General features: G+C 64.8%; 4 protein-coding genes across 5 annotated transcripts; 1 reads left to right on the top strand and 3 right to left on the bottom strand.

The window, feature by feature from the left end:
* Positions 1 to 501: 501 nt before the first annotated feature.
* DPEP1 (dipeptidase 1) lies at positions 502 to 4885 on the bottom strand. Its single transcript, XM_077786237.2, has 10 exons — positions 4358 to 4885; positions 3218 to 3350; positions 2866 to 2998; positions 2635 to 2785; positions 2473 to 2542; positions 1627 to 1803; positions 1471 to 1555; positions 1323 to 1398; positions 1041 to 1176; positions 502 to 752 (listed from the first exon to the last, which is right to left on the bottom strand). The coding sequence occupies exons 1-10, from the start codon at positions 4555 to 4557 to the stop codon at positions 576 to 578; spliced, it is 1338 nt and encodes a 445-aa protein (XP_077642363.1). The 5' UTR covers positions 4558 to 4885; the 3' UTR covers positions 502 to 575.
* Positions 4886 to 5618: 733 nt separating this feature from the next.
* LOC110468826 (sulfotransferase 2B1) lies at positions 5619 to 7559 on the top strand. Its single transcript, XM_021526989.3, has 6 exons — positions 5619 to 5766; positions 6178 to 6386; positions 6515 to 6641; positions 6712 to 6806; positions 6878 to 7058; positions 7134 to 7559. Exons 1-6 carry the CDS (start codon positions 5628 to 5630, stop codon positions 7247 to 7249), a joined length of 867 nt encoding a protein of 288 aa, XP_021382664.2. The 5' UTR covers positions 5619 to 5627; the 3' UTR covers positions 7250 to 7559.
* Positions 7560 to 9705: 2146 nt separating this feature from the next.
* On the bottom strand, positions 9706 to 17180 carry CPNE7 (copine 7). 2 transcript variants are annotated; one of them, XM_085589992.1, is made up of 16 exons: positions 17017 to 17180; positions 15947 to 16342; positions 13839 to 14021; positions 13700 to 13732; positions 13217 to 13291; positions 13057 to 13140; positions 12878 to 12967; positions 12572 to 12670; positions 12148 to 12234; positions 11988 to 12047; positions 11773 to 11906; positions 11593 to 11647; positions 11392 to 11443; positions 11191 to 11324; positions 10845 to 11081; positions 9706 to 10250 (listed from the first exon to the last, which is right to left on the bottom strand). In XM_085589992.1, exons 2-16 carry the CDS (start codon positions 16151 to 16153, stop codon positions 10113 to 10115), a joined length of 1668 nt encoding a protein of 555 aa, XP_085446118.1. In that variant the 5' UTR covers positions 16154 to 16342; positions 17017 to 17180; the 3' UTR covers positions 9706 to 10112. The 2 variants fall into 2 exon arrangements, with proteins under 2 accessions (XP_085446118.1, XP_077642523.1); XM_077786397.2 differs by having other exon boundaries at positions 13700 to 13774; positions 17017 to 17179.
* A 1657-nt stretch (positions 17181 to 18837) lies between these two features.
* Positions 18838 to 23962, bottom strand: RPL13 (ribosomal protein L13). The gene is made up of 6 exons (XM_021526924.3): positions 23934 to 23962; positions 23644 to 23756; positions 22656 to 22797; positions 21063 to 21236; positions 19827 to 19883; positions 18838 to 19035 (listed from the first exon to the last, which is right to left on the bottom strand). The coding sequence occupies exons 2-6, from the start codon at positions 23745 to 23747 to the stop codon at positions 18877 to 18879; spliced, it is 636 nt and encodes a 211-aa protein (XP_021382599.1). The 5' UTR covers positions 23748 to 23756; positions 23934 to 23962; the 3' UTR covers positions 18838 to 18876.
* Between the last annotated feature and the right edge of the window lie 609 nt (positions 23963 to 24571).

The raw sequence follows: 24571 nt of genomic DNA, 5'->3' as shown, positions 1-24571 counted from the left end.
GCTCCTATCTCTTCCCTGCTCCTTCCCTTCCCTGCTCCTTCCCTGTCCCGGCTCCCTGCCCCGTGCCCGCCTGGCAGCCGGGCGCTGTGCCTCAGCCAAATCCCGAATGGCACAGGAAGATGGCTCTCCTTCTCCTGCCTGTTCTCCCGCCTCCGCTCCGAAGACAGGCTGTTCCTGAATGCCAGAGGAAATTGCTAAGGAGATAATTAAGTAGCCAATTAATTAGCTAATGATTAATGGAAGCATCCTGCGGAGGCAGCTCCGCAGCCGCCCTGGCCAGGTGCTGCCGGGATGTGTCACTCCCGCTGCGGTTGCGGTTCCCGGTGTGCGGGGCGGGCGCCGCCGGGACCCTCCGCTCTGCCCCGCCGGTGACATGTTGGGGAGTCCGGTGGCATACCGGGGGGCCGGTGGCATACCGGGGGTCCCGGCATCCCCCGCCGGGAGCCGGTGGGCTCTGGCACGGGTCCCGCCGAGCCCCACACGGGCACTCGCTGCCGGCACTGCTTGAGCCACGGTTTTATTTTGCCAGCGGGTCCGGCAGAAAGGAGCGCGGGGTCGTGCCCCGGTGCCGGGTGCTAGGAGAGCACGGAGAGGAGCAGGGCCAGCGCCAGCGGCAGTGCCAGGGCTGCCGGCGGGCGCCGGGCGGTGCCAGCGCCGTTGGGGTACCCGTATCTGGTTCTGCACGGCCCCTGCAGCTCCTCGAAGGCGATGGGGGTCTCGTGGGCAGCCGTGCCCTGCAGGCTCCTCTTCACCTGCGTGGGGACAAGGTGGGCTCCCGCTGTGAGGGGCAGTGCCCGCCCGCTCCTGCCACCCCAAACCATCCCACGCACGTCCCAGTGCCCCATGTGTCCCCCTGGCTCCCTGTGTCCCCGTAAATTCCTGAGTGCCACACGCCCTGCTGTGTGCTGCCCAAGCGTCCCTGTGCCACGTGTCCCCGTGTCCCTTACATCTCCATTCCCGATGGCCCAGTGCCACCTGCGTGCCCACGGTCCAGGTGTCCCCTCGCCCTGTGCGTCCCTGTGCTCCCACGCCCCACTCACCTCCTCCACTCTGCTGAAGACCCGCAGCAGGTTCTCAGCCAGGGCCCCCTTCACCTCCCTCTCCGTCCAGTTCCTCGCCAGCAGCTCGGCCACCAGCGCGGGGTACTTGGAGACGTCCTCCAGGCCAGCGGGGACCCTGTGCCACCCCACAGCTCGCAGCTGGGCCACCCCCAGCACCCCCAGCTGCCTGCACAGGTGCAGGGGGGATGCCCGCACCCCTCAGGAAGTCCCCACGGTGGGCACACGCTGTGCCACCCCATCCTGCACCATCGCCCCCTTTACCCTGGGACCCCGTCGTAGTCCCCCCCGAAGCCGACAGCCTGGGCACCGGCCACCTTCTTCACGTGGTCCATGTGGTCTGTGGGGGGACACGGGGTGAGCAGGGCAGGGGGGGTCACTGCCACCCCCACCCACCTGGGCACCCCCTCACCTGCGACGTCGGACAGCGTGGCCTTGTCGCTGCAGGTCACGTAGGCGTTGTAGAAGTTGACCATCACCAAGCTGCCCGTGGAGGCCTGGGGGGGACCAGCCCTGAGCCCCCAGCCCCCAGAACCCCCCGCCGGCCCTGCCCTGTGCCCACGCTCACCACCAGCTGCAGCACGTCGTCGGGCACGTTGCGGCGGTGCTGGCAGAGGCTGTAGGCAGAGGAGTGGCTGAAGATGACGGGGGCTTTGGAGATGTTCAGCACCACCTTCATCGTGTCCACTGAGACGTGGGCCAGGTCCACCATCATGCCCAGGCGGTTCATCTCCTCCACCACCATCTACTGGGACAGGGGACAGGGGTGGGGCTGGGGGGCTGAGGGGTGCATGGGAGGGGTCCCCCAGGGGGATGTCTGGAGCTGCTTGGGTGGCTTTTGGCTGGTGGGACAGAGGGATGGATGATAGACGGATGATGGATGGATGATGGATGGATGGAGGGATGGATGATGGATGGATGATGGATGGATGATGGATGGATGGATGATGGATGAATGATGGATGGATGATGGATGGATGATGGATGGATGGATGATGGATGGATGGATGGATGATGGATGGATGATGGATAGATGATGGATGGATGGATGGATGATGGATGGATGGATGATGGATGATGGATGGATGGATGGATGGATGATGGATGATGGATGATGGATGGATGGATGATGGATGATGGATGGATGGATGGATGATGGATGATGGATGATGGATGGATGGATGATGGATGGATGGATGGATGGATGGATGGATGGATGGATGGATGGATGATGGATGATGGACAGATGGATGATGGATGGATGGATGGATGATGGATGGATGGATGGATGATGGATGTTGGATGGATAGATGATGGATGGGTGGAATTGCACTCAGCATGGGGCCAGTGGGTGCCAGTACCAATTCCTCCAATGCCACCACTCCTGGACACCACTGCTGATGCCATTCCTCACCTTCCCAAATGGTGAGAGGCCGTGGTGCACTGGCTTTTCATCGTTGGTGTCCACCAGCCAGTTGTCAGCCCTGCAGAACAAGGAGAGCATCAAAGTGGCCACACCTCTGACCACATCCCCCATGCCAGCGCTGCCACCTTCTGTGCCCCCAGGGGTCCTTACCAGGGGGTGTTGCAGCTGTGGGTGAGGGTCATGTAGCGGGCGCCCAGGCGGTAGAGGGTGCGCAGGACGCCCAGGCTGCTGTCGATGGAGTGGCCACCCTCCACCCCGATGAGGCTGGCCACCTTCCCGCTCTGGAACGCCTCCCGGATGCCTGCGGGGTGCCGGGGGCATCAGCCGGGGCGGGCAGCCCCCTCAGCGCCCCCGCGGTGCCGCGCCCCCGTGCCCGCTCACCGCCGGTGTCGGTGACGCAGGCGAAGGTCTCGGGGTACAGGTCGCACATGCGCTGCACCACGTCCATCTGCTCCAGCGTGCGCCTCACCGCGTCCTTGTTCTGCGTCTCGCAGGGCACGTACACCGACCAGAACTGCCACGGGCACGCCATCAGCAGGGCCGCTGCCCACCCCGCTGCCCACCCCGCTGCCCACCCCGGCGTCTCTGCCCGTCCTGGTGCTGTCCCACGGGCCCCAGAGCTCACCCTGGTGCCCTCCCTGCCCACCCCAGTGAGCCCCACCCGCCCTGGTATCCTCACTGGTGCCCCTGCCCTCCCCAGAGCCCACCCCAATGCCCACCCCGCTGCTCCCACCTGCCCGCCCACGTGGCCCTGGCGCAGTTTCGGGATGTTGGTGTGGGTGTCGTTCAGCAGTGTCAGGTTGGCTGCTGGCAGCCTCAGCTGGTTGTTGAACTTCCAGAGGAGCTGCCAGGGCAGGTCATTGTGCCTGGGCAGGGACAGGGTGGGCACTGAAGAGTGGTCTGACCCTCTGCCCTCAGGCTGCCCACCCTCCTGGCTTGCCACACACACAGTCCCCTCATCTGGCTGTCATTCCATCCATCCATCCATCCATCCATCCATCCATCCATCCATCCATCCATCCATCCCCCATCCTCCACCTTGGGTCCATCTGCCCACCCGCGTGTCCCCTCAGCCAAAAGCCACCCAAGCAGTTCCAGACAGGAACTGGAGACAGGTCACTCCCAGGGGACTGTGCCATGTGGGACCCCCCGGAGGACCCTCCCTGTGTCCCTTTCCAACCCATCATCAGCCCTCACACCCAGGGGAGCCAGCCCAACATCCCTTTGACCAGGATGTCACCGCAGGGACACCCTGGCAGGCACATCCCACACCCAGCAGTGCCACTGGGGAAGTGGCAGCGTGCCACTTCCTGCTCCTGGCACAGTCCCGCATCCCCTGCTCCCCTGCGCTGCTCCGGTGGCACAGCACTGCTCCACGAGGGAATGCTGCAGGGGACCGGAGCCTCCTGAGGGTCCCGAGAAAGGACCAGGGACATCACTCAGGACTGAGCAGGAACTTCCCCCGGGGCAGCCTCACCACGGCTTCCCGGTACCCTGCCCACTCCCGCCGGGCTGCGGCGCCGGGGATCCCCTGGGCTGCACAGACGGTCCCACGGGATCCCCGGGAAAGCTGTCCCCTGTCCCCAGCAGCCTGGGGTGCCTGGCACGGGGATCCCCAGGATAGCTCTGTCCCCTGTCCCCAGCAGCCTGGGGTGCCTGGCACGGGGATCCCCGGGAAAGCTGTCCCCTGTCCCCAGCAGCCTGGGGTGCCTGGCACGGGGATCCCCAGGGAAAGTTGCTCCCCGTTCCCGCACAGCCGAGGGGTGCCCGGCCCCGGAATCCCCCCGGGCTGTCCCCGCAGGTTTCCCAGCTGGGGTTTTCCCACAGAGAGGAGCAGCGGGGCACGCTGCGGGGCCAGGCGACCTTTGCTCACCCGTCGATGACCGGCGTGGTGCTCATGATGCGCTCGGCCTCCTCCAGGTGCTGCTCTCCAGTGCTGGGCAGTGCCAGCACCAGTGCCAGCACCAGTGCCAGCGTCAGTGCCGGCGCCAGCACCCACACGCTGCTGTCTGGCATCTTCTGCTGGGTGCTGCTGGGGACAAGGGGGGACCTGCCACCACCGTGAGAGCACATGCGCTGGGATGGCTGCCCCGAGCTCCTCCGTCCCCTCCCACCGTCAATGAATAACCAGGAGCGCAGCGTTACCCCTCCCTGGGTGCCCTGTGCCCGCTTGGCAGTGCCAGGGCTCCGCGGCCTCCCCCAGCCCAGCCCCGGTGGCTGCGCCGTGCCCCGGCCTCTCCTCCGAGCCGCGGTGACGCTCCCAATCCTCTAATGAAGCCCAGATTCTTTTTGGTTGGGACAGTGCCAGTCCCATCCTCTCCTCAGTCTCCCCGGCACCGGCACCCCCAGTCCAGCACTGGCACCCCCGGCACCCCCGGCACCCCCGGCCCCGCTCACCCCGGCCCCGGGACGCTGGGGCAGTCCCTGCCTGCGACGCCTGTGAATTAACTTTTCCGGCTTGCGTGCGGTGACGGGGCTGGGATGGGCTCCAGCCACCCCAGAGCCGCCCCCCGCCTTGGCGCCGAGCAGCCACATGCCCGGGGGCAAGCAGCCGGGCTGGCACGGCCGTGGTGTGGGGCTGCTGCTGCTCCTCCGTGTGTGCTTGGATCCCCCGCACTCCGGTGCCGCTGCAGCGTCCCGAGGGGAAACTGAGGCACGGCCATCCAGCGGATGCTGCGCATCCCGGCTGGCTCCAGCTGTGCTGTCCTTCCCAGCCAGAAGGGCCTTGCTGGGACTTCTGGAGAATGGCATGGAGCCACGTGGAGATGGCCGGCCCAGCTGGACATCTCATCCTGCGGTGTGCTGGGATGGGAACCCTCTCCTGCCGTGCCAGCCGCGGGGAGCTCGGCGTGGGCACGGTGTGGGGCTGGCATCCCTCGGGTTTCCTGGCCTCCTTCCCGAGGTGACGCGGCGCCCACGTTTCTCCCGGCTCCTGGGCCTGGGGAGGCAGGACCGCCACCCCACCGCACCCGTCCCGGGTGTCTCCAGCCCCCGCCAGCGGCGCTCTCCCGGCGCTGGCCCCAGCGCGGATTCCCGGCTCCCGGGCAGGAATGCGCGGGGGGTTCCGGCCCCCCGCCCGCCGGGGCCGCTTCCTCTTTCGCCGCTATTTAAGCGGCTCCCGGCGCGTCCCGCCCGGCCGGGCCATGGAGCGCATGGAGGTGACCGAGACCTTCGCGGGCATCGCCCTGCCCGGCCACCTCCACACCCAGGAGTCCCTCGGCTTCGCCGCCGCCTTCACCTTCCGCCCCAGCGACGTGCTCATCGCCACCTACCCCAAATCGGGTGAGGGGATGGGGGGACACGGGGGCAACGAGGGGATGCGGCGGGACGGGGCTGGGACACCGGGCGGCAGCGGGGAGCTCTTCCAGGGCCGCCGGGGGGCTCGGAGACACCCGGACCCGGTGCCCCCGGCCACTCTTTGGCACAGCACGGGCACCGCTGGCCAGCAGGTCCTGCCCCAGCCCTGTCCTGCTGCCCTCCCGTCCCCAGCCCCAGCCCGGTGTCCCTGGGGCTCAGGGAGGGGGCACACGGCACTGCCAGCCCAGCCGCTGGCACAGGAGGGGTTGGGAGGGATGGGATGGGACAGGCTGAGCCGTGCCTTGCCGCGCCAATCCGTGCTGTGCCATACAGCGCCGTGATGTGCCAATCCATGGTGCCGGGCCCGTGGCCCTGCCCTGACACCCACCTCTGCAGGCACCACCTGGATGCAGGAGATCCTGACGCTGCTCTTCAGCCTCGGCGATGCCCGCCCAGCCAAGACCATCCCCAACTGGGAGCGGGCGCCCTGGCTGGAGCAGATCTACTGCCGGGAGGCGCTGCGGGACGCCGAGCCCCCGCGGCTCCTCACCACCCACCTGCCCGCCCACGTCCTGGCCCCCGCCCTGCAGCGCAGCAAGGCCAAGGTCAGAGGGGTCCCCGCTGGTCTGGGGGTCCCTGCGGGGACATCCCACAGCTGGGGAAACGCTGGGGGCTTTCTGAGCGGGGTGGAGGGGAATCCCCCCGCTGTGGGGGTGACACTGCGTCCCTCCAGGTGATCTACGTGGCCAGGAACCCCAAAGACGTCGCCGTCTCCTTCTACCACTTCCACCACCTGGCCAAGTTCCTGCCCGACCCCAGCTCCTTCGATGCCTTCCTGACGCAGTTCCTCGAGGGCACAGGTAGGGACTGGGGGGGTGTGTGGGGGGACACTCAGCCTCGGGGTCCCCCGTCACCCCCTCCTCCCCCCAGTGCACTACGGCTCCTGGTTTGACCACGTCAAGGGCTGGCTGGGCCAGCGGCACCTCCTGGACATCCTCTACGTCACCTACGAGGAGCTGCACCAGGTGAGCCCCGCTGCGGCCCCGTCCTGTCCCCGTCCCCGCCGCTGCCCGGTGCTGACCGTGCTCCTGCCCAGGACCTGCGTGGCACGGCGCAGCGCCTCAGCGACTTCCTGGGGTGCCCGCTGGCACCGGGCACGCTGGCAGCCCTGGAGCAGCACTGCAGCTTCTCCGCCATGCGGGACAACGCCATGGCCAACTACTCGCTGATCCCCGCCGAGATCATGGACCACAGCCAGGGCCGCTTCATGCGCAAGGGTGAGGGGGAAGGGGCCGGGGGCGCTGGGCACCGCGGGCGCAGCAGCCCTGACTCCCCGTCCCTCTGTGCCACAGGGGTGGTGGGGGACTGGCGCAGCCACTTCTCCCCCGAGCAGAACGCCCTCTTCAACCGGCGCTACCAGGAGGAGATGGGGGACACGGAGCTGCCCTCGCAATGGCCCATGGCCTGACGGGCCCGGGCTTTGGGGGGACGCCGAGCCCTCGCCTGCTGACAACCACCTCGTGGAGACCCTGCCGGGACCCCCTCAGGCACCCCATAAAACACCCCCCGTGTCACCCCGGCACCGGGGGCTCCCACGGGGCTGGGGGTTCCGGTGAGGGGCCGTGGCACCGTCCCACATCCCTGGGGGCGGGGAACCTTTCCGGCCATGCATTGTGGCCATCCCCGTGGCCTCGCTCTCCCCGGCCGGGGACGCGTGGCCGTGACCCCCCTTTCCGCCCATCCCGCCCTGCGGAAATAAATATTTATTGCTGTTCCCAGGCAGGCAGCTAATCCCAGGGGTGTGAGGCGGGAAGAGCTGCTCTTATCAGGAGCACATCGGGGTGGGGACGCATCCCCGGGAGCCGTACTGACAACGGGGCAATGACCGGGTGGGCAGCACGGGCCGGGCACGGGCACAGCACGGCCACGGTGGCTCCCTCGGCAGCACCCAGGGCCCGACCCCCGGAGTCTCCCTCCCAGCCCATCCCCTTCCAGAGCCCTCTGCCCCGACTACCCTGGCTGGATGCATCCCCCTGCCCCTCTCCCCTCCTGGGGTGTTTGCACGGAGGGGCTTGTTCCACCCCCCCAGCACCCTGGGGTCTCCCAGGCAGGCAGCACCCCGAGCCCCCCAGCCCCTCTGCTGCCACCTTCAAGGAATTGCCCTGTGGAGCCCCGCTGCAAGCAGAGGCTCAGTGATTAACCGGCTCCCCTACCCTGCCCCTGCAGGGTGAGCAGGCTGGGGGCTTGCCCTGGCACCACCCTGGGCTAGGGCTGGCTGAGAGGGGACAGCTGGTGAGACCCTCCGTGGGGTCTGTGGGACGGTGGCACCGGTGTCCTGCCACTCCTGCCCCCTCTGCCAGCCCCTCCTGCCGGCAGGGACAACCCCGCGTGGTGTCTCTGGACGTTCCCAGCCCCGCGGGGTCCCTCTGCAGCCACCCTGGGGTACCCATCTGTCCCCATGGGTTGGGTGCCAGGGCAGCTCCTGCCCGCCCCAGGACCGGCCCTGCTGCAGCCTCCCTGCTGCAGGTTTGGGTTTCCACGGCAACACCCCGGATCCGCCTTAAAGGAGATGAATCAGGAGCTATAAATAGGGGCTGCATGGGGGTGCAGGTACTGCGCCCCTGCCCGTGCCTTGTGTGCCAGCAGCGCCCCAGGGCCAGCCGGGCTGTCCCGCAGAGTGACACCCGCACGGGGCCAGCCTGGCAGCTGTACCTGCACCCAGGGAGGTGGCAGCATCCTGGAGCCCAGCTCCCTGGCACTGCACAGCAGCTCCTGGGTGGCCCCTACCCCGTGAGGCTGTGCCAGGCTCCAGTTTCAGTCCCTGTGGTGGCCTTGGGCACACCCTGCTCCTGGGGATGCCACCTTGCCAGGAGCATCTGCCGGCACCGCGAGCACACAGCGTGTGGCAGCAGCATGGCACAGTGCCCGGCACACGGCACGTGGCACAGCACGATGCGTGGCATATGGAACATGGAATATGGCAAAGGAACATGGCACCCAGCACACGGCACGTGGCACAGCACAATGCGTGGCATATGGAACATGGAATATGGCAAAGGAACATGGCACCCAGCACATGGCACAGGGCATACAGAACATGGCACACAGAACACATCGCATGGCACGTGGCACAGAGCACATGACAAATAGCACGTGGCACAGGGAACATGACAGGGCACGCAGCGCCTGGCAGACGACAGCGCACATGTCACACGGAACAGATGCACGGAGTATGCCACACTGAGTGCCACATGGCAGAGCATGTGGCACACAGCATGTGGCACACGGGACAGACACGTGGGACACAGCATGCACGGCACGTGGGACATGACACAGTACATGGCACAGGTGGCCGTGGTGCATGGCCCATGGCCTGTGGCACAGGATACACACACAGCACATACATGGCACACGGAACACAGCTGGGGACACATGGTGTGAGGCAGGGCACACTGCCCATGGCATGTGGCACATTGCACATAGACAGGGCACATGGCACACAGTATATGGCATGTGGCACATGATACATAGCACATGGCACACGGCACAGGGCACACAGTCCATGGCATGTGGCACATAGCACATGGCACATAGCACATGGCACGTGGCACACAGCCCATGGCACACGGCACATGGCACACAGCCCATGGCACACAGCACGTGGCAGCGGCCGTGTGCCGGGCAGCTGGGCTGGCTCCGTCGCCGCCTCTCCCCGCTCCGTGCCCTGGATTCGGGGCCGTGGCACAGCGGGGCGAGCTCCCGCTCGGGCACATCAAAGCCACGGACACCCGAAATGGGGGGGCTGGGACTGCCCGCGGCTGCCGTCACCGGGTGCGGCGGCACGGTGTCACCGGGAGCTGCCAGCCTCTCCTGCCAGCCCCGGTGACCCCCGGAGCGGGGGTGGGCACGCAGAGAGCAGCAGGGTGGGCACAGGGCTGGTGCTTTATTGGGGGGGATCATGCAGCCTCCAAATACCACAGTGACAGAGAAGCGGGGACCGAGGGGACCGAGGGGACAGCAGGGGAGGGTCCGGGCCACGGGCAGACACCGGGGGCGGGCAGTGCGGGGGTGTCCTGCACTGGGGGGCCGGGATTTCCCCGTGTCCCAGCCGGGGGGCCGTGGCAGGGCAGGGCCTGGCGGGGACCCCGATTGTCCCCAGGCCGCTGGGAGAGCGGGGGGGGGTCTCACTGGGGCACCTTGAGACTGGGGGCTTCACTGGGGCAACCCAAAGCTGGGGGGCACTGGGGGCGTCTCACAGGGGGAACCGAGGCTGGAGCCGGGGGTGGGGGGTCCCTCACTGGGGGAAAGCGAGGTTGGGGCTCGGGGGTCCCTCACTGCGGGGAGCCGAGGCTGGGGTCGGGGGTGGGGGGCCGGGGGCAGCGCGGGGGGAACGCTTTGTAGCTGTAGTACTCCACCACCTGCTTGGGCACCTCCGCCAGCACGCACTTGGCCAGGGCTGTGGGCGACGCCTGCGGGACACCGGGACACCGGGCTGAGCCGCGGGACACCGGGACACCGGGACACCGGGCTGAGCCGCGGGACACCGGGACACCGGGCTGAGCCGCGGGACACCGGGGCACCGGGGCACCGGGCTGAGCCGCGGGACACCGGGACACCGGGCTGAGCCGCGGGACACCGGGGCACCGGGCTGAGCTGCGGGACACCGGGGCACCGGGGCACCGGGCTGAGCCGCGGGACACCGGGACACCGGGCTGAGCCGCGGGGCACCGGGACACCGGGACACCGGCCTGAGCCGCGGGACACCGGCTCCCTGCGCCGCCAAGTGCGGAGGGGACGAGAGAGGACCGGAGGGACAGAAGGGGACGGGAGGGAGGAGATGGATGGGAGAGGGAAAGGGGATGGAAACGGGTGGGAGGGAACGGGAGGGGACAGGAAGGGATGGGAGGGGAGGGAAGGGCCGGGAGGGGAGGGAAGGGCCGGGAGGGACAGGAAGGGATGGGAGGGGAGGGAAGGGCCGGGAGGGGATGGGAGGGGAGGGAAGGGCCGGGAGGGGAGGGAAGGGCCGGGAGGGGCAGGGAGGAGCTCGTGGCTGCCCCACTCACGTTCTTGAACTCGCGGAACGGGACGAACTGGACGATGTCGCGCAGGACGGGCTCGCCCTTGGGGGAGCGCAGGACGCCGTCGTCCCCGTCCAGGATCTGCATGTCGGTGAAGTCGGCGTTGCCCACGCCGACGATGATGATGGACATAGGCAGGTAGGAGGCGCGGACGATGGCCTCCCGCGTGTCCGCCATGTCCGTGACCACGCCGTCCGTCAGGATCAGCAGGATGAAGTATTGCTGGGGGGACAGGGATGCTCGGGGGCCGCCCGACCCCGCGGCCGGCCCCTCTCGGCTGCCGCGAGCGGGCGAGGTCTCAGCCCGGCCCCGGCGGGGCGGAGGGACCCACCGACGCCTCCTTGGTCCGCTCCTCGTCGGCCGCCACGCGAGCCACCTTGGAGATGATGGGAGCCACGTTGGTGGGGCCGTAGAGCTGGATTTTGGGCAGGCAGCTCTGGTAGGACTCCACGACGCCCTGGATGCCTGTGGGGTGTGCGAGGGGTGAGGGGCATCCCAGCCGTGGATCCGGCCCCTCTGGAGCTGGACTCACCCTCACACTCATCATTGTCGGGGTTGAAGTTGATGGCGAAGTCGTGGGAGACCTGGAGGGAGGGAGGAAGGGGAGGGGGCAGCTGGTGCAGCCCCTAGCACAGCCCCCGGCATCTGCCGAGCCCCACCAGTGCCACGGCCGAGGGTACCCAGAGGGACGAGCACATCCCTGGGGTCCCACGGGGCCCTGAGACCCCCTCACCTCGTACTTGGGGGGGATCCTGGCACCGAAGCCCAGAGCCGAGAATTTCTTATCGCTGCAAGGGAAGGGCTGTGAGGAGCCCTGGTGGCAGCACGGAGCGCCTGTCACCAGCAGGTCTCACCCCAGTGGACATCACCGGTGTGTGTGTGTGGCCCCGGGGGACCTGCCAGAGCCACCAACCTGTCGTAGTCCTGGCAGATCTCGCCCACGGCCACCAGCGCCTTGAGGTACTCGTTGGGCTGGTAGGGGTTGATGTAGTGCAGGGAGCAGCTGTTTCGGGGGTCCCCGTTGGAGGCCGTGAAGTCGATGGCCACCTGGAGGGGGGCAGTGAGGGTCCCCAGGGTGAGCAGGGCCACGGGGGTGTCCCTGCGGGGCGGGGAGGGGACGCTGCTCACCGTGAAATGGATCTGACAGCCGCCCATGATGTAATCCAGGAAGGAGTAAACCCTGTGGATCTTCCAGAGGGACCCGCGTCAGGCGGCCCACGGAGCCGGGCATGGCTCGGCACGGCCTGGCACGGCCTGGCACAGCCTGGCACGGCTCCCAGGCGCTCACCTTCAGGTCCAGCAGCACCACGACCCCCGAATTCTTGTAGTTGCGCTTCTTGATCTTGTACTTGGGGTTCATGCAGTCCCACTGCACCTGCGGCACCGGCACCCGCGCTGCCTGCAGCCCCCGCCGGGGCACGGCCCAGCCCGGGCCCCCCCGGTGCCACTCTGCCCCGTGGGGACCCCACGGCCCCGGAACATCGTGGCCCGATGTCCCTGCACCCCCAGACCCAGGGTGCAGCTGCCTTCCCCCACTCCCAGCTACAGCCCACCCATGACTCCCCAGAAGACCCCCAACCCACCATCCCTTCCCCAAACAGGAGGGCAGCAAGAAGAAAATGATGCCAAACCCAGAGGAGGAGCTGGAAGGTGGCTGCTAGGACAGGCTCTGCTGGTGACCCCCAGGCCATCCCCGTGTCCCCATGTCCCACCTTGTTCTCCCCCATCGCCTTCTGCATCTCCTCGAAGGTGGTGAAGAACTCCCCGATGAAGTCGTGTTTGCCCCGCGAGTCGTAGTCCCACACCACGCACTGTGATGGGCACGGCTCAGCCCTGGCACCAGCGGGGCTCAGCCCTGGCACCAGCGGGGCTCAGCCCTGGCACCAGGGAGGCTCAGCCCTGGCACCAGGGGGGCTCAGCCCTGTCCCCTGCACTGTGGGATCCCCAGCACACCCCCAGGGAAGCTGGGGGACAGATGCCCCCCGGGCAGGAACAGAGTCTTCATCATTCATCCTCACCCTCAGCTTCCTCTTCTCCTCACAGCTGCAGAGCGAGTTGAGGGAGACTTTGAAGGGCTCCCAGATGGGGCTGAGGTTGTTCTTCACCACCTGCAGGATGGGGTGGGGGGCTCAGCGGGGCCGGGGAGCCCCGGGGTGGCCGGGGGGTGGCCGGGGGCTCGGTGCCGCCGTGGCCCCACCTCGGTGCGGTACACCAGCTGCTCGCTGCGGTCGTCGTCGATGCGGTAGATCTCCAGGAAGGGATCTGACTTGCTGAAGAGGTCCTGGGGGAGGAGGATGAGAGGGAGCAGTGCCCACCCTGCCCGCCGTGCCCTGTTTTCCCCCTGGCACCTGGCTCACCTTGTCGTCCAGTTTCTTGGCGCGGAAGGCAAGCTCCACGTAGCCGTTGTTCCCCGAGATCTCCTCCGAGATGATCTGAGAGGTGGCCGTGGGTGCTCAGAGCCTGGCATAGCTTTGCCCCCCTGCCCACCACCTCCCTGTGGTGCCCTGCGAGGGGACAGGGTCCCACGTGCCTCCCCAGCACAGGAGGGGCCTTCAGGATGGCCAGCAGATGCCACTGGGGACCCTGAGCCCTCCCCAACTCCAAGAGTCTGTGCCACCCTACTGATCCAGCCCAGTGCCACCCAGGTGTCCCAGTTTGATGCTGTCCCAGTCCCTAGTCCAGTGCCACCCACGTGTCCTGTCTGGTGCCATCCCAGGGTTCCAGCCCCACGTCACCTGTGCACCCCATCCCAGCGCCACCCACGTGCCTGGCTTTGGTGCCACCCCAGTGCCCCTGCTCAGCGTCACCCGCCCCAGTGCCACCCCCAGCGCGGTGCTCACCGTGATCGTGGACTTGCCCGCAAACTTGCCGTACTTGAGGAACAGCGGCTTGGTCACGCGTTTCTGCGCCACGATCTGCGAGAGCGCAGCGTTGGGGAGGGGCGGCCGCCGCGGGGTCCCCGGGGGTGCCCAGGCTCACCTGCCCCATGGTGCACTCCATGCCCCCCAGGAAATCGTCGTCGTGCGTGCCCACGCCGGCCTGGCCGTGGCTGTCGTACACCTCGAAGCGCAGCTTCTGCACCTCCTCGAAGTAGTAATCGACCGTGAAGATCTTGGCAAAGACGGGGTTCAGGTTGCTCTTGATCACCTCGCTGCGATCCACCTGCGTGGCATTGGCACAGGGCCTTGGGGGGCAGAGCTCACGGGGATGTGGGAAGCGGCGGTGCGGGACGGGAGATGGAAGGATGGGACGTGCCAGGCTGAGGGGTACGGGGATGAGAGAGTGAAGGATGAAGGGACAGGGGTGCAGGAACAGGGAATGCAGGGAAGGACCGGCTGTGCCCCAGTGCATGGCATTTGGAGGAGCCCCTTGTGCCCCCCACAGCCTCCAGCCCTGCCAGCCCTGGGTCCGGGACGCTGCTCCCACTGGGCTCCCTGTGCTCATCCAGGGGGACACTCTGCCTCTGGCTGTGCTTTGCCACAGCTCGGCCGGAGCAGGAGCAACGGGCCGGTGCCAGGACAAGCTGCTGTGCCCATCCTGGGGTGGCCATGCCTGGGGGTCACCAGCCCCAGCCCCGGTGGCCCCAGTGGGCAGTGGGTGCTCAGCGTCTCCCGGCCGCGCTGGCAGCGGGTGCTGAGCAGTTCCGGAGCCTCCCCCGCAGCCGCCCCTGCCAGGGTTGACTCAAGGGGACACATCCTGGCCAGGGCACCCTGCCAGCCCTGGCCCCTGCCCACTGCCTGCTCAGTCCAGCATCATCTGTCAAACCCACGCTGCTGCCACCTTGCCGTGGCCAGCAGTGTCCCTCCTGCATGGGCAGCCCCTGATTCTGGGGATGTGGGTGTTGGGTCCTTGCACCCTCTGGACCCAGGGCAGAGCCAGATTCAGCACCCCCTCCTCCGGGGCACACAGGCTGGCGGGGACAGGAGTCACTCCAAAAGGTGGCTCAGGAGGGACCCTCCTGCCTCTTGGAGCTGGCTGGTGTCTGGCACGGCATGGCACAGAGCGTGGCACAGAGCACTGTGGCACAGCCGGGTGCAAGCGCCTGCCATGGCACAGCACACCGCAGCTGGCACGGGGCCCTCGTGCCCCCCTCCCCGGCGCCGCGCTGGCTCGAGCAGAGTCGATGACACGCGAGGGGTTTAGCGCTAAATCCGCGATTAGAGCGGAGCCGCCGCTGCCAGCCCCGAGCTCAGCATGGGGAGGGATGGAAGGAGCCGTGCCAGCCCCAGTGCCATCCCGGTGTCTGCCAGCCCCAGCGTTAGCACCAGCCCTCCAGCCCTGCGCCACCCCAGGGAGAGCTGAGATGTCCCTTGTCCCTGTCCCGGGGCAGTGGAGCCACTCGGGAGCCGCGTGTGGTGGGCACCACGCCCGTCCTGCTCCCCGGCCCCTCTGCAGCCCCAGTGAGCTGGATGTGACCCAGTGTTAGCACCATCCCCACGGGCTGCCGGGTGCCCCACAGTGCCCTGCCCACCCTGCCTCACCCCCGGGACCCTGTTCTGCACTGTGCACCTTACTCTGCACCATCTCCTGTGTCCCATCCTGCACCCTGTACCCTGTTTTGCACCTTGCACCCCGTTCTGAACCCTGACCCTTCATTGTCTCCTGCATGTGGTCTGAACCCTGCAACCGGTCTTGCACCATGCACCCTACTCTGCACCATCTCTGCACCCTGTACCCTGGTCTGAACCCTGCACCCTGTTCTGCACCTAGCACCCCTTTCTGCACCCTGTACCCCAGTCTGCACTGTCTCCTGTACTCTGCTCTGAACCCTGCACCCCATTTTCCCTTATCTCCTGTACTCTGCTCTGAACCCTGTACCCCTTTCTGCACCCTGCACCCCATTTTCCCTTATCTCCTGTACTCTGCTCTGAACCCTGTACCCCTTTCTGCACCCTGCATCCCATTCTCCCTTGTCTCCTGTACCCTGCTCTGAACCCTGCACTCTGACCCCCGTTCTGCACCCTGCACCCCACCCTGCGGCCCCCTGCATCCACCGCCCTGTGCCCAGCCCCGCCACGTCCCCGGCTCCCGCCCTGCCCAGCGCTGCCCGGCTCGGTGGGTGCCAGCAGTGCCCCCCGCTCTCCTACCTCCATCCACTGGCCCTGGGACTGCATCAGCAGCAGCACGCAGGGGTCCGACTTGTTGAGGGTGTCGCGGTCCAGGAGGTGCTTACAGCTGACCCGCAGCTCCACCTTGGAGAGCACGGCCAGCGGGGCCTGCGGGCACGGCTCGGGCACGTCGCCCATGCCGGCCGGGCGCGGCCGGGGACCGGCGGCCCCGTGGGCGAAGGGCATGGGGGGCGAGCGGGGCGGCCGCGGCCTCGGGCGCCGTCAGGGAGCCGGGCAGGTGCCCGTCATGCCCGGGGCACGGTGCCCCGCGGTGCCGGGCACGGCCCCGGTGGCGGGACAGGCGCGGGGCAGAGGGGCCCCGGGCCGCCCTCCCAGGCCGGGGGCCGGTTCCAGTCCCGACGGCTCCGCGGGACCCTGCAAGGCATCAAAGCACAGCGGGCTGAGGGGGAGCCGGGCACCTCGTGGCACTGCCCGGGTACCCCCAGTGCCAGCCAACACCACGGGCAGGGCTGCGGGGGGCTCACACGGTCCTGCAGGGCCGTGCCCAGCTCTGTGCCAGCCCCACCCCAGGGCAGGATGCGTCCCGAGGGGAGGGGGGACCTAAGTGGGGTGGGGTACCCACCCTGGAGTGCCCCGTGTACCACCCCCCTCCAGTCCCTGGGCAGGGCTCTCCGGAGGGGAGTGGGGACACCAACTCCGTGTCTGTGGCACCGGGTGGCACATTCCCCCCGTGCTGGGGACAGCGTCCGTGCTGCCCCCGGAGCCTGGCAACACCCAGCCAGGCGGTGCTGCCTGACGGGGCAGCGAGGGGCTCTGCCAGTCCCGGCCCGGCCCGGGGCTTGTCCCCCCGCCTGCGTGTCCTGAGGGCTCCTGGCTGGGGCAGGGGCAGGGACGGAGCAGCCCCTGCCCACCTGTGCCCTCCCGTGCCCAGCCCGGCCGAAGTTTCCTGGGGAAGTCACGCAGCACCCAGGCCCTCCCGGTGCTCCGGTGGGCACCGTCCCCATCCCCGGGATCGCGGGCACCCCTTGGCATCATCCATCGCTCGGTGGAGGGGACAGCGGGTCCCACCCTGCCCGTCGCCCCCTCACCTGGGTGCTGGTGGCCTGGGCTGGGACACGGCAGGGGCTGGGTCGGGGCGTGCCCGCCGTGCCGGTGTGCCCGCCGCACCGGTGTGCCCGCCGTGCCGGTGTGCCGGAGCTGCTGCCGCTGCCACCTCCACACAACTGACTCAAGCTGCAGCTCGGGAGCGGAGCCCTAAGAGGGAGATGGATGACAAGCTCCGTTAACTGCCTCGCTGCCGGCTCCGGAGCGGAGCCCACCCCGCACCGGGGCTGAGCGGGGTCCGCAGGGTCCCCAGCACCGCTGGCTGTGCCAGGGCGGGAGCTCCTGCTCCAAGTGGGACCCCCACGGCACAGCCACCGCCCCCCACCCTCCCCAGCTGCTCTCCATGGGGTACCCAAGGCCACCTTGGTCCTGGCCCCCCACACTCCGAGCCAACAGCCCAAGCACAAGGGTGGGGTCCCCCCAAACCCAGCGGGATCGCTCCCCACGTGCTGGAGCATCCAGACCCACATTCCATGCACATGGAGCCCCATGTGCTGAGTCCCCAGCCCGGGACCCCCCACCCACCCCAGTCCCCCCAGCACTGCGGTGCTGTCAACCCAGCTTTCTGAAGATGATGTAATTAGCTCAAATTTGGAGGGATTAAAATGCAGACAGGGCTAACAAGCACGAGGGCACCGCAGGGCCCGGGCTTTGGGAGCTAATCCCCAGCCTGCCTGGCAGAAATAGGCCACTCTCCTTCCCACTCCCCCCACAGCCCCAGCACGGCTCGGTAGGGCAGGAGATACCAGCCCACAGCAGGACATGGGCTGGGCACAGGGGCTGGAGGGACACCGCGGTAACCAGACACAGGCAACGCCTCAGCAGGCTCATCTTGCCTCTTTGAAGTGCCCAGGAACCACGCAGCTGTGCCAGGACTCCAGCACTGAGTGCCACGCCCCATCCCATCCCATCCCATCCCATCCCATCCCATCCCATCCCATCCCATCCCATCCCATCCCATCCCATCCCATCCCATCCGAGGTAACAACGGGCTGGGTGAGTGCTCCTGGAGCAGCTCTGGCCCCACCAACACATCCCAGTGACCCACCAGCCCTGCCCAGGGACAGCCAGAGGCTGGGATTTCCCCCAACAGCCACAAGGATTGGCCAGAATCCCCCAGTTTCTCCTGAGCTCCTGTGGTGCCAACTGAAGTATCACAGAATCATTTGGGATGGAAAAAGACTCCAAGATCAGTCCACCCTCTCCCCAGTACTGCCAAGGCCACCACCATGTCCCCAAGTGCCACATCTACTACAACATGGCCTTTAATTCATGCAGAAACAGCTGAAAGTGCCCTAGAACTGGAGCAGGGGCTGAGCCAAGGGCCAGGGAGTAGAGAACGAAAGAGTAGCACAGTCCAGCCCTGGAACTTGGCTCCATCCAAGCCCAGCTGAGGGGCTGGGCCACACCTTGCTCCCCCTGTACCCCCCAAAAGTGGGGAAAGCTCCCCATGTGGGCAGCACCTGAGTGACACCCATCTTGTACAGCTCTGCCTCATACAGAGGTATGGAAATCATCAAACCAGGAATACTGGCACGGAAGGCAGGGAAGGGGCAGCAGCCAAAGCCTGGCATGGAGGGGGAACTCCCAAAGCCCCTGAGAATCAGAGCAGAAGGCAGCCCGGGCTGCAGCCCTGACAAGGCAGAGGAGTGGGCACAAGGCAGGTGTTTAACTCGCTGTCAGGGAAATGCGGAGCCTCCAAGCACGGCAAAGGCTTCCCATGCTGGAACACGTCCCTGTACCGCCACGGGCACACGGGGCGGCTCCGCTCGGTACATGTGCCCCAAAACCACAGCACACTGGGCTCTCTACGGCTTTTTATTGACAGTTCTGGGGAGAACAGTTCATTTCTTCTTCTCCACGTCCTGCTCCGCCGCTTCCTTGGCGCGCTTGGCGCGGATGCCGAAGAGGCGGGCGTTGGCCCGGGCCATGCGAAGGCTGGCAAAGGCCTTGAAGTTCTTCTCATCTTCCGAGATGACACGCGCCTTCTCCCGCTTGAAAACCTGCGGAGAGAGCGCCAGACAGTCAGGCTGCCCCTCGGAGCCCAGGCTCCCCAGCAGCATCCCTGCGGGAATGGAGCGCTCGTGCCATCTACAGGCCCTGCCCTCGGCCTGCTCCGCCGGGATCTGCCCTCCCGCCGGCTCCTCAATGGAGCAGGAATAAAAACAAGCACCACGGGAAACCTGAGTCAGGTTTCACAGAATCGCAGCTTTGTTAAGCTTGTAAAGACCTTTAATAGCAAGTCCAACCATGGCTACCACCAACCATGTCCTCAAGTGACACATCCATGTGTTTTTTCAGTACTTCCAAAGATGGGGACTCTAACTGTCCTGGGCAGCTGTGCCAGGGATGGACAGCCTGGACAGTGAAGAAATTTTCCTAATATTCAACTTAAACCTCCCCTGGCGCAGCTTGAGGCTGTTTTCTCTAGTCCTGTCACTTGTCACCCGGGAGGAGAGCGTGACCCCACCCTCCCTGCTCCACCTTCCTGTCAGGGAGTTGAAGGGAATGACTAGAGGTTTGTGACACTGACAGCAGCTCTGGGAAGCAGAGAGGATTTAGGGACCCATGGTGACCACAGAACCTGCCTGAACACTCCCACTGCAGCTGACCCCAAAGCACCCCCAGTTTCACAGTTCTCTCAAAGACTTATTCCTGTTTTTTTTTTTTTATCCACGATGGGCAATGTCTGGAGACAGCCACCATCAGCTGTGAGGCAGCAAGGATGGAACCCTCTCTGCAAGTCCAACCTCAATCACATCACACACACAGAACATGATGAAATGACACTTACGTTCTTGATGGGCATGACAGGTCCTGTGAGCTGAGTGGCCATCTTGAGTTCCTCTGGCTGCACAACAGAAGATGGGAATGTTAGAAGAACAGAATTTAAACTCCAGCTAGAACCTCAGCTAAAGCACAGCCTGTATGCAGGTACACAGCTTAAACTTGGTGCTAATGATCCTGCCAGGAGCTGTAACACCAAATGGGAATGCAGCCAGCACGTCAGAGCGTTTGGCACTGACGAGCTGCACCAGCGACCCACGCTGTGCCCGGACCCAGCCAGAGCAGCAGCGGCCACAGCTCTGCCAGCTGGGACAGCTTTGACACCAACTGTGCTGCCACAATTTACACAGCATCACAGGATCATCGAGCTTGGAAATGCCTCAATGATCGTCCAGCCCAAGCTGTGCCTGATCCCCACCTTGTCCCCAGCCCAGAGCACTGAGTGCCACATCTGCTCCTTCCTTGGACACCTCCAGGGATGGGGACTCCAAACCTCACTGGGCAGCCCCTGCCAGTGCCTGACCACCCTTTCCAGGAAGAAATTCCTGATGTCCAACCTGAACCACCTTCCCCGGCACAAACTGAGGCCATTCCCTGAGCCCCCACAGCTCATATACACCAAACATGTTCCTCAGTAAGTCCTTAGGTGGATTCCGGCTTTTTGTAAGAGTATGTCATCATACAAAAATGACTGAACGTTTACTGAATACAGCTGACTTCCAGCAAACACATCTGAATCAGTGTTTCAGCTCCAGGCTCTTCCTCCTGCTCTGAAGATGGAGTTAAGCAGCTTGGAGCTGCCAGATTCCTCACAAGATGGGAGGACAGCCTGAACTCACCCTTGTGTTCTCTGGATCTACTGGCAGCAGAGCCAGGAAACAGCTCTGCTCTGATCCTGGAGAGGTTTTAATGAAAATCATTTTTGAATGTCAATAACAACCACCTTCTGGAGCCTGGCTGGCACACAGCTCGGGAGCCACTCACAACCTGTCCCTCAGCCTTCCACCAGCAGGACTGACTCCAAGGGGAATTTCCAGCCATTGTGATAATTTAGCTCTCTAAACTAAAACTCAACTGGCTGAGCGAGGAGCAAAACTCCAGGAATCAGCACCAAAAGAAGCCAGCAGCTGCTCAGCCAAATGCCTGGCTCAGAACCACAGGGTTCACACGACGGGGAAGGCTCAGGAGCTGTGCCTGACACCCCTCCCAGGGCAGGACACACTTCCAGCAGTCAGGTACTCACAGAGCTGTCTCCCTTCTTGGGCATGGCTGGCTTCCTCGGGAAGAGGATGAGCTTGGAGTGGTACTCCTTCAGCCTCTGCACGTTGGCCTGCAGGGACTCGGTGGACTTGTTCCGCCTCCGGGGATCCACGGAGATCCCGATAGTCCGGGCGAACTTCTTGTTGATGCCAGCGAGCTGAGGAGAGAGCAGTGTCAGCACCCCACAGCTCCCAGCAGCCAGGCGGGGATCCCAGCACAGCCAGCACGGGATGCAGGCTCTGGAGGAAGGCTGGGCATCAGTGAGGGACCAACAAAGGGTGTCCTGGTGCATCTTTGTGCTTAAAATGTTGCTCTGGCTGATTTTTGCAGGTGGGTTTCCCCAGAGGAGCAAAGTGCAACCCATGCAGGACACATTTAAACTTGGATTCAGACAGATGTTTATGAGTCACCTCATGGACAACTCTGGTTCACTGAATACTGGAAGCTCCATTAAATCGAGATTTTTTTTCTAACCATCTGAAACAACCCTTAAATAACTATTTTTTTAAACTACCTTAAACAAAAAACTCATTTTCTGTTTGAAGACAAACAGCTGCATCCTGCTTTGTGTTCCACTGCTACCCAAAAATTAAAGAAAAATAAGTAATTAGGTATTTGGCACCCAGAAGAACAATCTCCCTGCCTCAGTGCACCAATTTCAGTTATAAATGCTTTAATTAAGACACTGAACCAGGCGCAGAGGCAGCTGGTGCTGCCAGCGAGCCCTGATGTGGAATCTGATCACAGATTCAGTGGGGGCCCTGCAGACCACCTTTAGCAGCTCAGCACACCTGGGCAGGTCACAGGGACAAGGAACCGAGGACAGGAAACATTTCCCACTTTAATCCAACTATTATTACTCCAGCTACTCTAAAATGCTGCGCTGAATGGTTCTTCCTCCTGGTACAACATCCTCTGCTAATCTTAGAACTAAATTGAGCTGAGTTTACTTGGTCCTTAACTGGAAACATTGGCTAAAATATTCATAATTAGCAGAAAAATGTTTCATAAAGGAACAATTTAATGAAGATGATCTTAGTCTTCTCCCTCTCTCAAAAAAGTTTAGGAAACTCAAGGCTCTTCCAGAATTCAAATTTCACGGAATCTCTGAATAGTAAGGGTTGGAAAGGACCTTAACAACCTTTAAGTTCCATCCCTTGCCAAGAGCAGGGACACCTTGCCCTACCCAGGCTGCTCCAAGCCCCATCCAACCTGGTCTTGGACACTTCCAGGGATGAGGCTGTCACAGCTTCTCTGGGCACCTTGTGCCAGGGCCTCCCCACCCTCACAGGGAAGAATTTCTTTCACAGATCCAACCTAAATTTCCCCTATTTTATTTTAGCAGAATTTTAAATGACAGTCTGACCAGATAAACAGACGTTTACCTTTCAAAGCACTCTTCACACACCCTCTCCACCACCACAGGTAAGACCATTCTTTCCTTGCTCCCAGAGCCAGGAAATCCACAGCCTTCCCTGGCAGGTACCAACACCTGAGGAAATCACCTTGTGCAGGACAGGAGAAGCAGCTGAGCTCAAACTTTACTTGACTTTTTGAACCGATGCTCTGTACTCACTTTAAGCTCCTCCAGGCTGAAGCCCCTGCCAGCACGGACTTTTTTGTGGTATCTGATGGTAGGGCACCTGACGATGGGCCGGATGGGTCCAGCCACGGGGCGGGGGGCGATGCGGCGAGCCTTGGCCTGGCGAGCTTTCCTCCTGGAATGGCAGGGCCACAGGAGCCATCAGCTTGGGCAAGACCTCTGAGGGGATCGAGTCCAACCTGTGCTTACCTTACCAACCCCAGCTTAGCTTATCAACCCAGCCCAGAGCACCAAGCGCTGCATCCAGCCCCTCCCTGGGGCAGCCCTAGGGATAGGGACCCCACCACCTCCCTGGGCAGTCCCTTACCAGGCCTGACCACCCTTTCCAAAAGGAAATTCCTTGTGATGTCCAACCTGAGCCTCCCCCGCACAAACCAAGGCTGTTCCCTCTCCTCTGGTCCCTGTTCCCCAGGCCCAGAGCCTGACCCCCTCCTGTCAGGCAGTTGTGGAAACCCAGCAGGTCCCTCCGGAGTCTCTTTTCTCCAGGCTGAGCCCCCCAGCTGCTCCAGACCCTTCCCAGGTCCATTCCCTTCTCAGGACATGCTCCTCAATGTCTGCCGTGCAGTGAGGGGCCAAATGTAACACCGGAGTTCCAGGTGTGACATCAACACCAGTACAGGGGACAGGCACTGCCCTGGTCCTGCTGGTCACACTATGGCTAGTCTAAGCCAAGTGTCGCTAGCCCCCTGCCCATCTGTGACAGCCACGGGGTACACGGCATCTCCACGTGTGCCACTCCAGCCCCTGCAGGGAGGTATCTCCTGCCCTGCCCTGGCCCCGGAACGAAGAGCCGGGCCGGGCCGGCTGCTGCTGCCATCAGAGACCCAGGGAGGAGCGTTCATCACGGTGGGTGCAGCGATTCCGGAGATGTCTCATCACTTGGCTGCGGCTGGCAGAAGCTCGCCCGAGCAGGAGCGGTCCCTGGCTGAAGGAACCCGCGGCCCCGGAGCTCGGAACTCACCTGCGGAGCTTGCGGGCAGGCTGGTTGAACCAGGTGGCGACTCGGCGCTGCCAGTCCTTGTGGAAGTGGGGCTTCAGGATCATCCCATTGCGGCTGGGCGCCATGGCTGCGGCCTGCGGAACCCGGCACGGTTAACGCGGCCATACCCGAGACGCCCCCAAGCCCGGGCCCGCCACGGCCCCATCGGCGCCCCCGGGGCCTCCCCCCCGGCCCCATGCGGGGCTGCGGCGGGGGCGGGGGCGGCCCCGGCGGGCGGATGGCGGCGGATGGAGCCCGCGGGCCTCACTCACCTCCCGCTACGACAATGGCGACCGGAAAGGAAGCGCTGGCGCGGAGGCGCCGGAAGTGCCGCGGCGGCGCCCAATGGGCAGCGCGGGAGATGCCCAAAGAGGGGCGGGGCCAGCGACGGCTGCTCCTTGCCCGCAGCAAAGATGGCGGCGCTTAAAGGGCCCGCGCACGGCGGGGAGAGCGGGGCCGCGGGGAGCGGGAACCGGGGCCGCAGCCAGCACCGGGGACGGCAGCAGCGGCTCCATGCCCTCGCCCGTGCCCAGCACCTCCTGGGCACAGCAATGGGACGGACACCGGGCAGGGGTTCCACTGGTCCCAAATCCTGAGGGATCCCCATCCCTGCCCTTTTGGGGTAGCAGCATCATCTCGCATGAGGCAGAAGGATTGAGGACTTCCATGCCCTGGGCAGATGCCAGGTCCCACAGCAGCGAGATCCACAGCCTTTGCCCGGGAGCAATGGCACAGCAGTGTTAGCAGCACCCCAGAAGCCACCAAGGACCCTGCACGGCCCCCCACCTGCACCGCTCTCACCATCACCCTCAGATGCACAGAACTGAACCCCCCTCCCCACAAAGGTTAAAAAAAAGTTTAAAAAAGAAAATCAAAGGAAACTTGAAATTTCATGTGCTGCTGGAAAAGG

Source organism: Lonchura striata, chromosome 11, assembly GCF_050655825.1.
Source record: "Lonchura striata isolate lonStrDom1 chromosome 11, ASM5065582v1, whole genome shotgun sequence".
Taxonomy (NCBI): domain Eukaryota; kingdom Metazoa; phylum Chordata; class Aves; order Passeriformes; family Estrildidae; genus Lonchura; species Lonchura striata.
The sequence above is the reverse complement of the archived record's forward strand: the minus strand, read 5'-3'. Positions and strand labels throughout refer to the sequence as shown.

Excerpts from the sequence above, each read along its gene's own strand:
- DPEP1 (XM_077786237.2), bottom strand. The coding sequence starts at position 4,557 with ATGTGCTCTCACGGTGGTGGCAGGTCCCCCCTTGTCCCCAGCAGCACC. Across the intron at positions 2,999-3,217 it reads AGGGCCACGTGGGCGGGCAG|TTCTGGTCGGTGTACGTGCC; the intron begins GTGGGAGCAGCG and ends TGCCCGTGGCAG. Across the intron at positions 2,543-2,634 it reads CACAGCTGCAACACCCCCTG|GGCTGACAACTGGCTGGTGG; the intron begins GTAAGGACCCCT and ends CTTGTTCTGCAG.
- LOC110468826 (XM_021526989.3), top strand. The coding sequence starts at position 5,628 with ATGGAGCGCATGGAGGTGACCGAGACCTTCGCGGGCATCGCCCTGCCC. Across the intron at positions 6,387-6,514 it reads TGCAGCGCAGCAAGGCCAAG|GTGATCTACGTGGCCAGGAA; the intron begins GTCAGAGGGGTC and ends GCGTCCCTCCAG. Across the intron at positions 6,642-6,711 it reads GCAGTTCCTCGAGGGCACAG|TGCACTACGGCTCCTGGTTT; the intron begins GTAGGGACTGGG and ends TCCTCCCCCCAG.
- CPNE7 (XM_077786397.2), bottom strand. The coding sequence starts at position 16,153 with ATGCCCTTCGCCCACGGGGCCGCCGGTCCCCGGCCGCGCCCGGCCGGC. Across the intron at positions 12,671-12,877 it reads AGGAGAAGAGGAAGCTGAGG|TGCGTGGTGTGGGACTACGA; the intron begins GTGAGGATGAAT and ends TGCCCATCACAG. Across the intron at positions 11,648-11,772 it reads ATCTGCCAGGACTACGACAG|CGATAAGAAATTCTCGGCTC; the intron begins GTTGGTGGCTCT and ends CTTCCCTTGCAG.
- RPL13 (XM_021526924.3), bottom strand. The coding sequence starts at position 23,747 with ATGGCGCCCAGCCGCAATGGGATGATCCTGAAGCCCCACTTCCACAAG. Across the intron at positions 21,237-22,655 it reads TCAGCCTGGAGGAGCTTAAA|CTCGCTGGCATCAACAAGAA; the intron begins GTGAGTACAGAG and ends CTCTCTCCTCAG. Across the intron at positions 19,036-19,826 it reads CTGTCATGCCCATCAAGAAC|GTTTTCAAGCGGGAGAAGGC; the intron begins GTAAGTGTCATT and ends CTCTCTCCGCAG.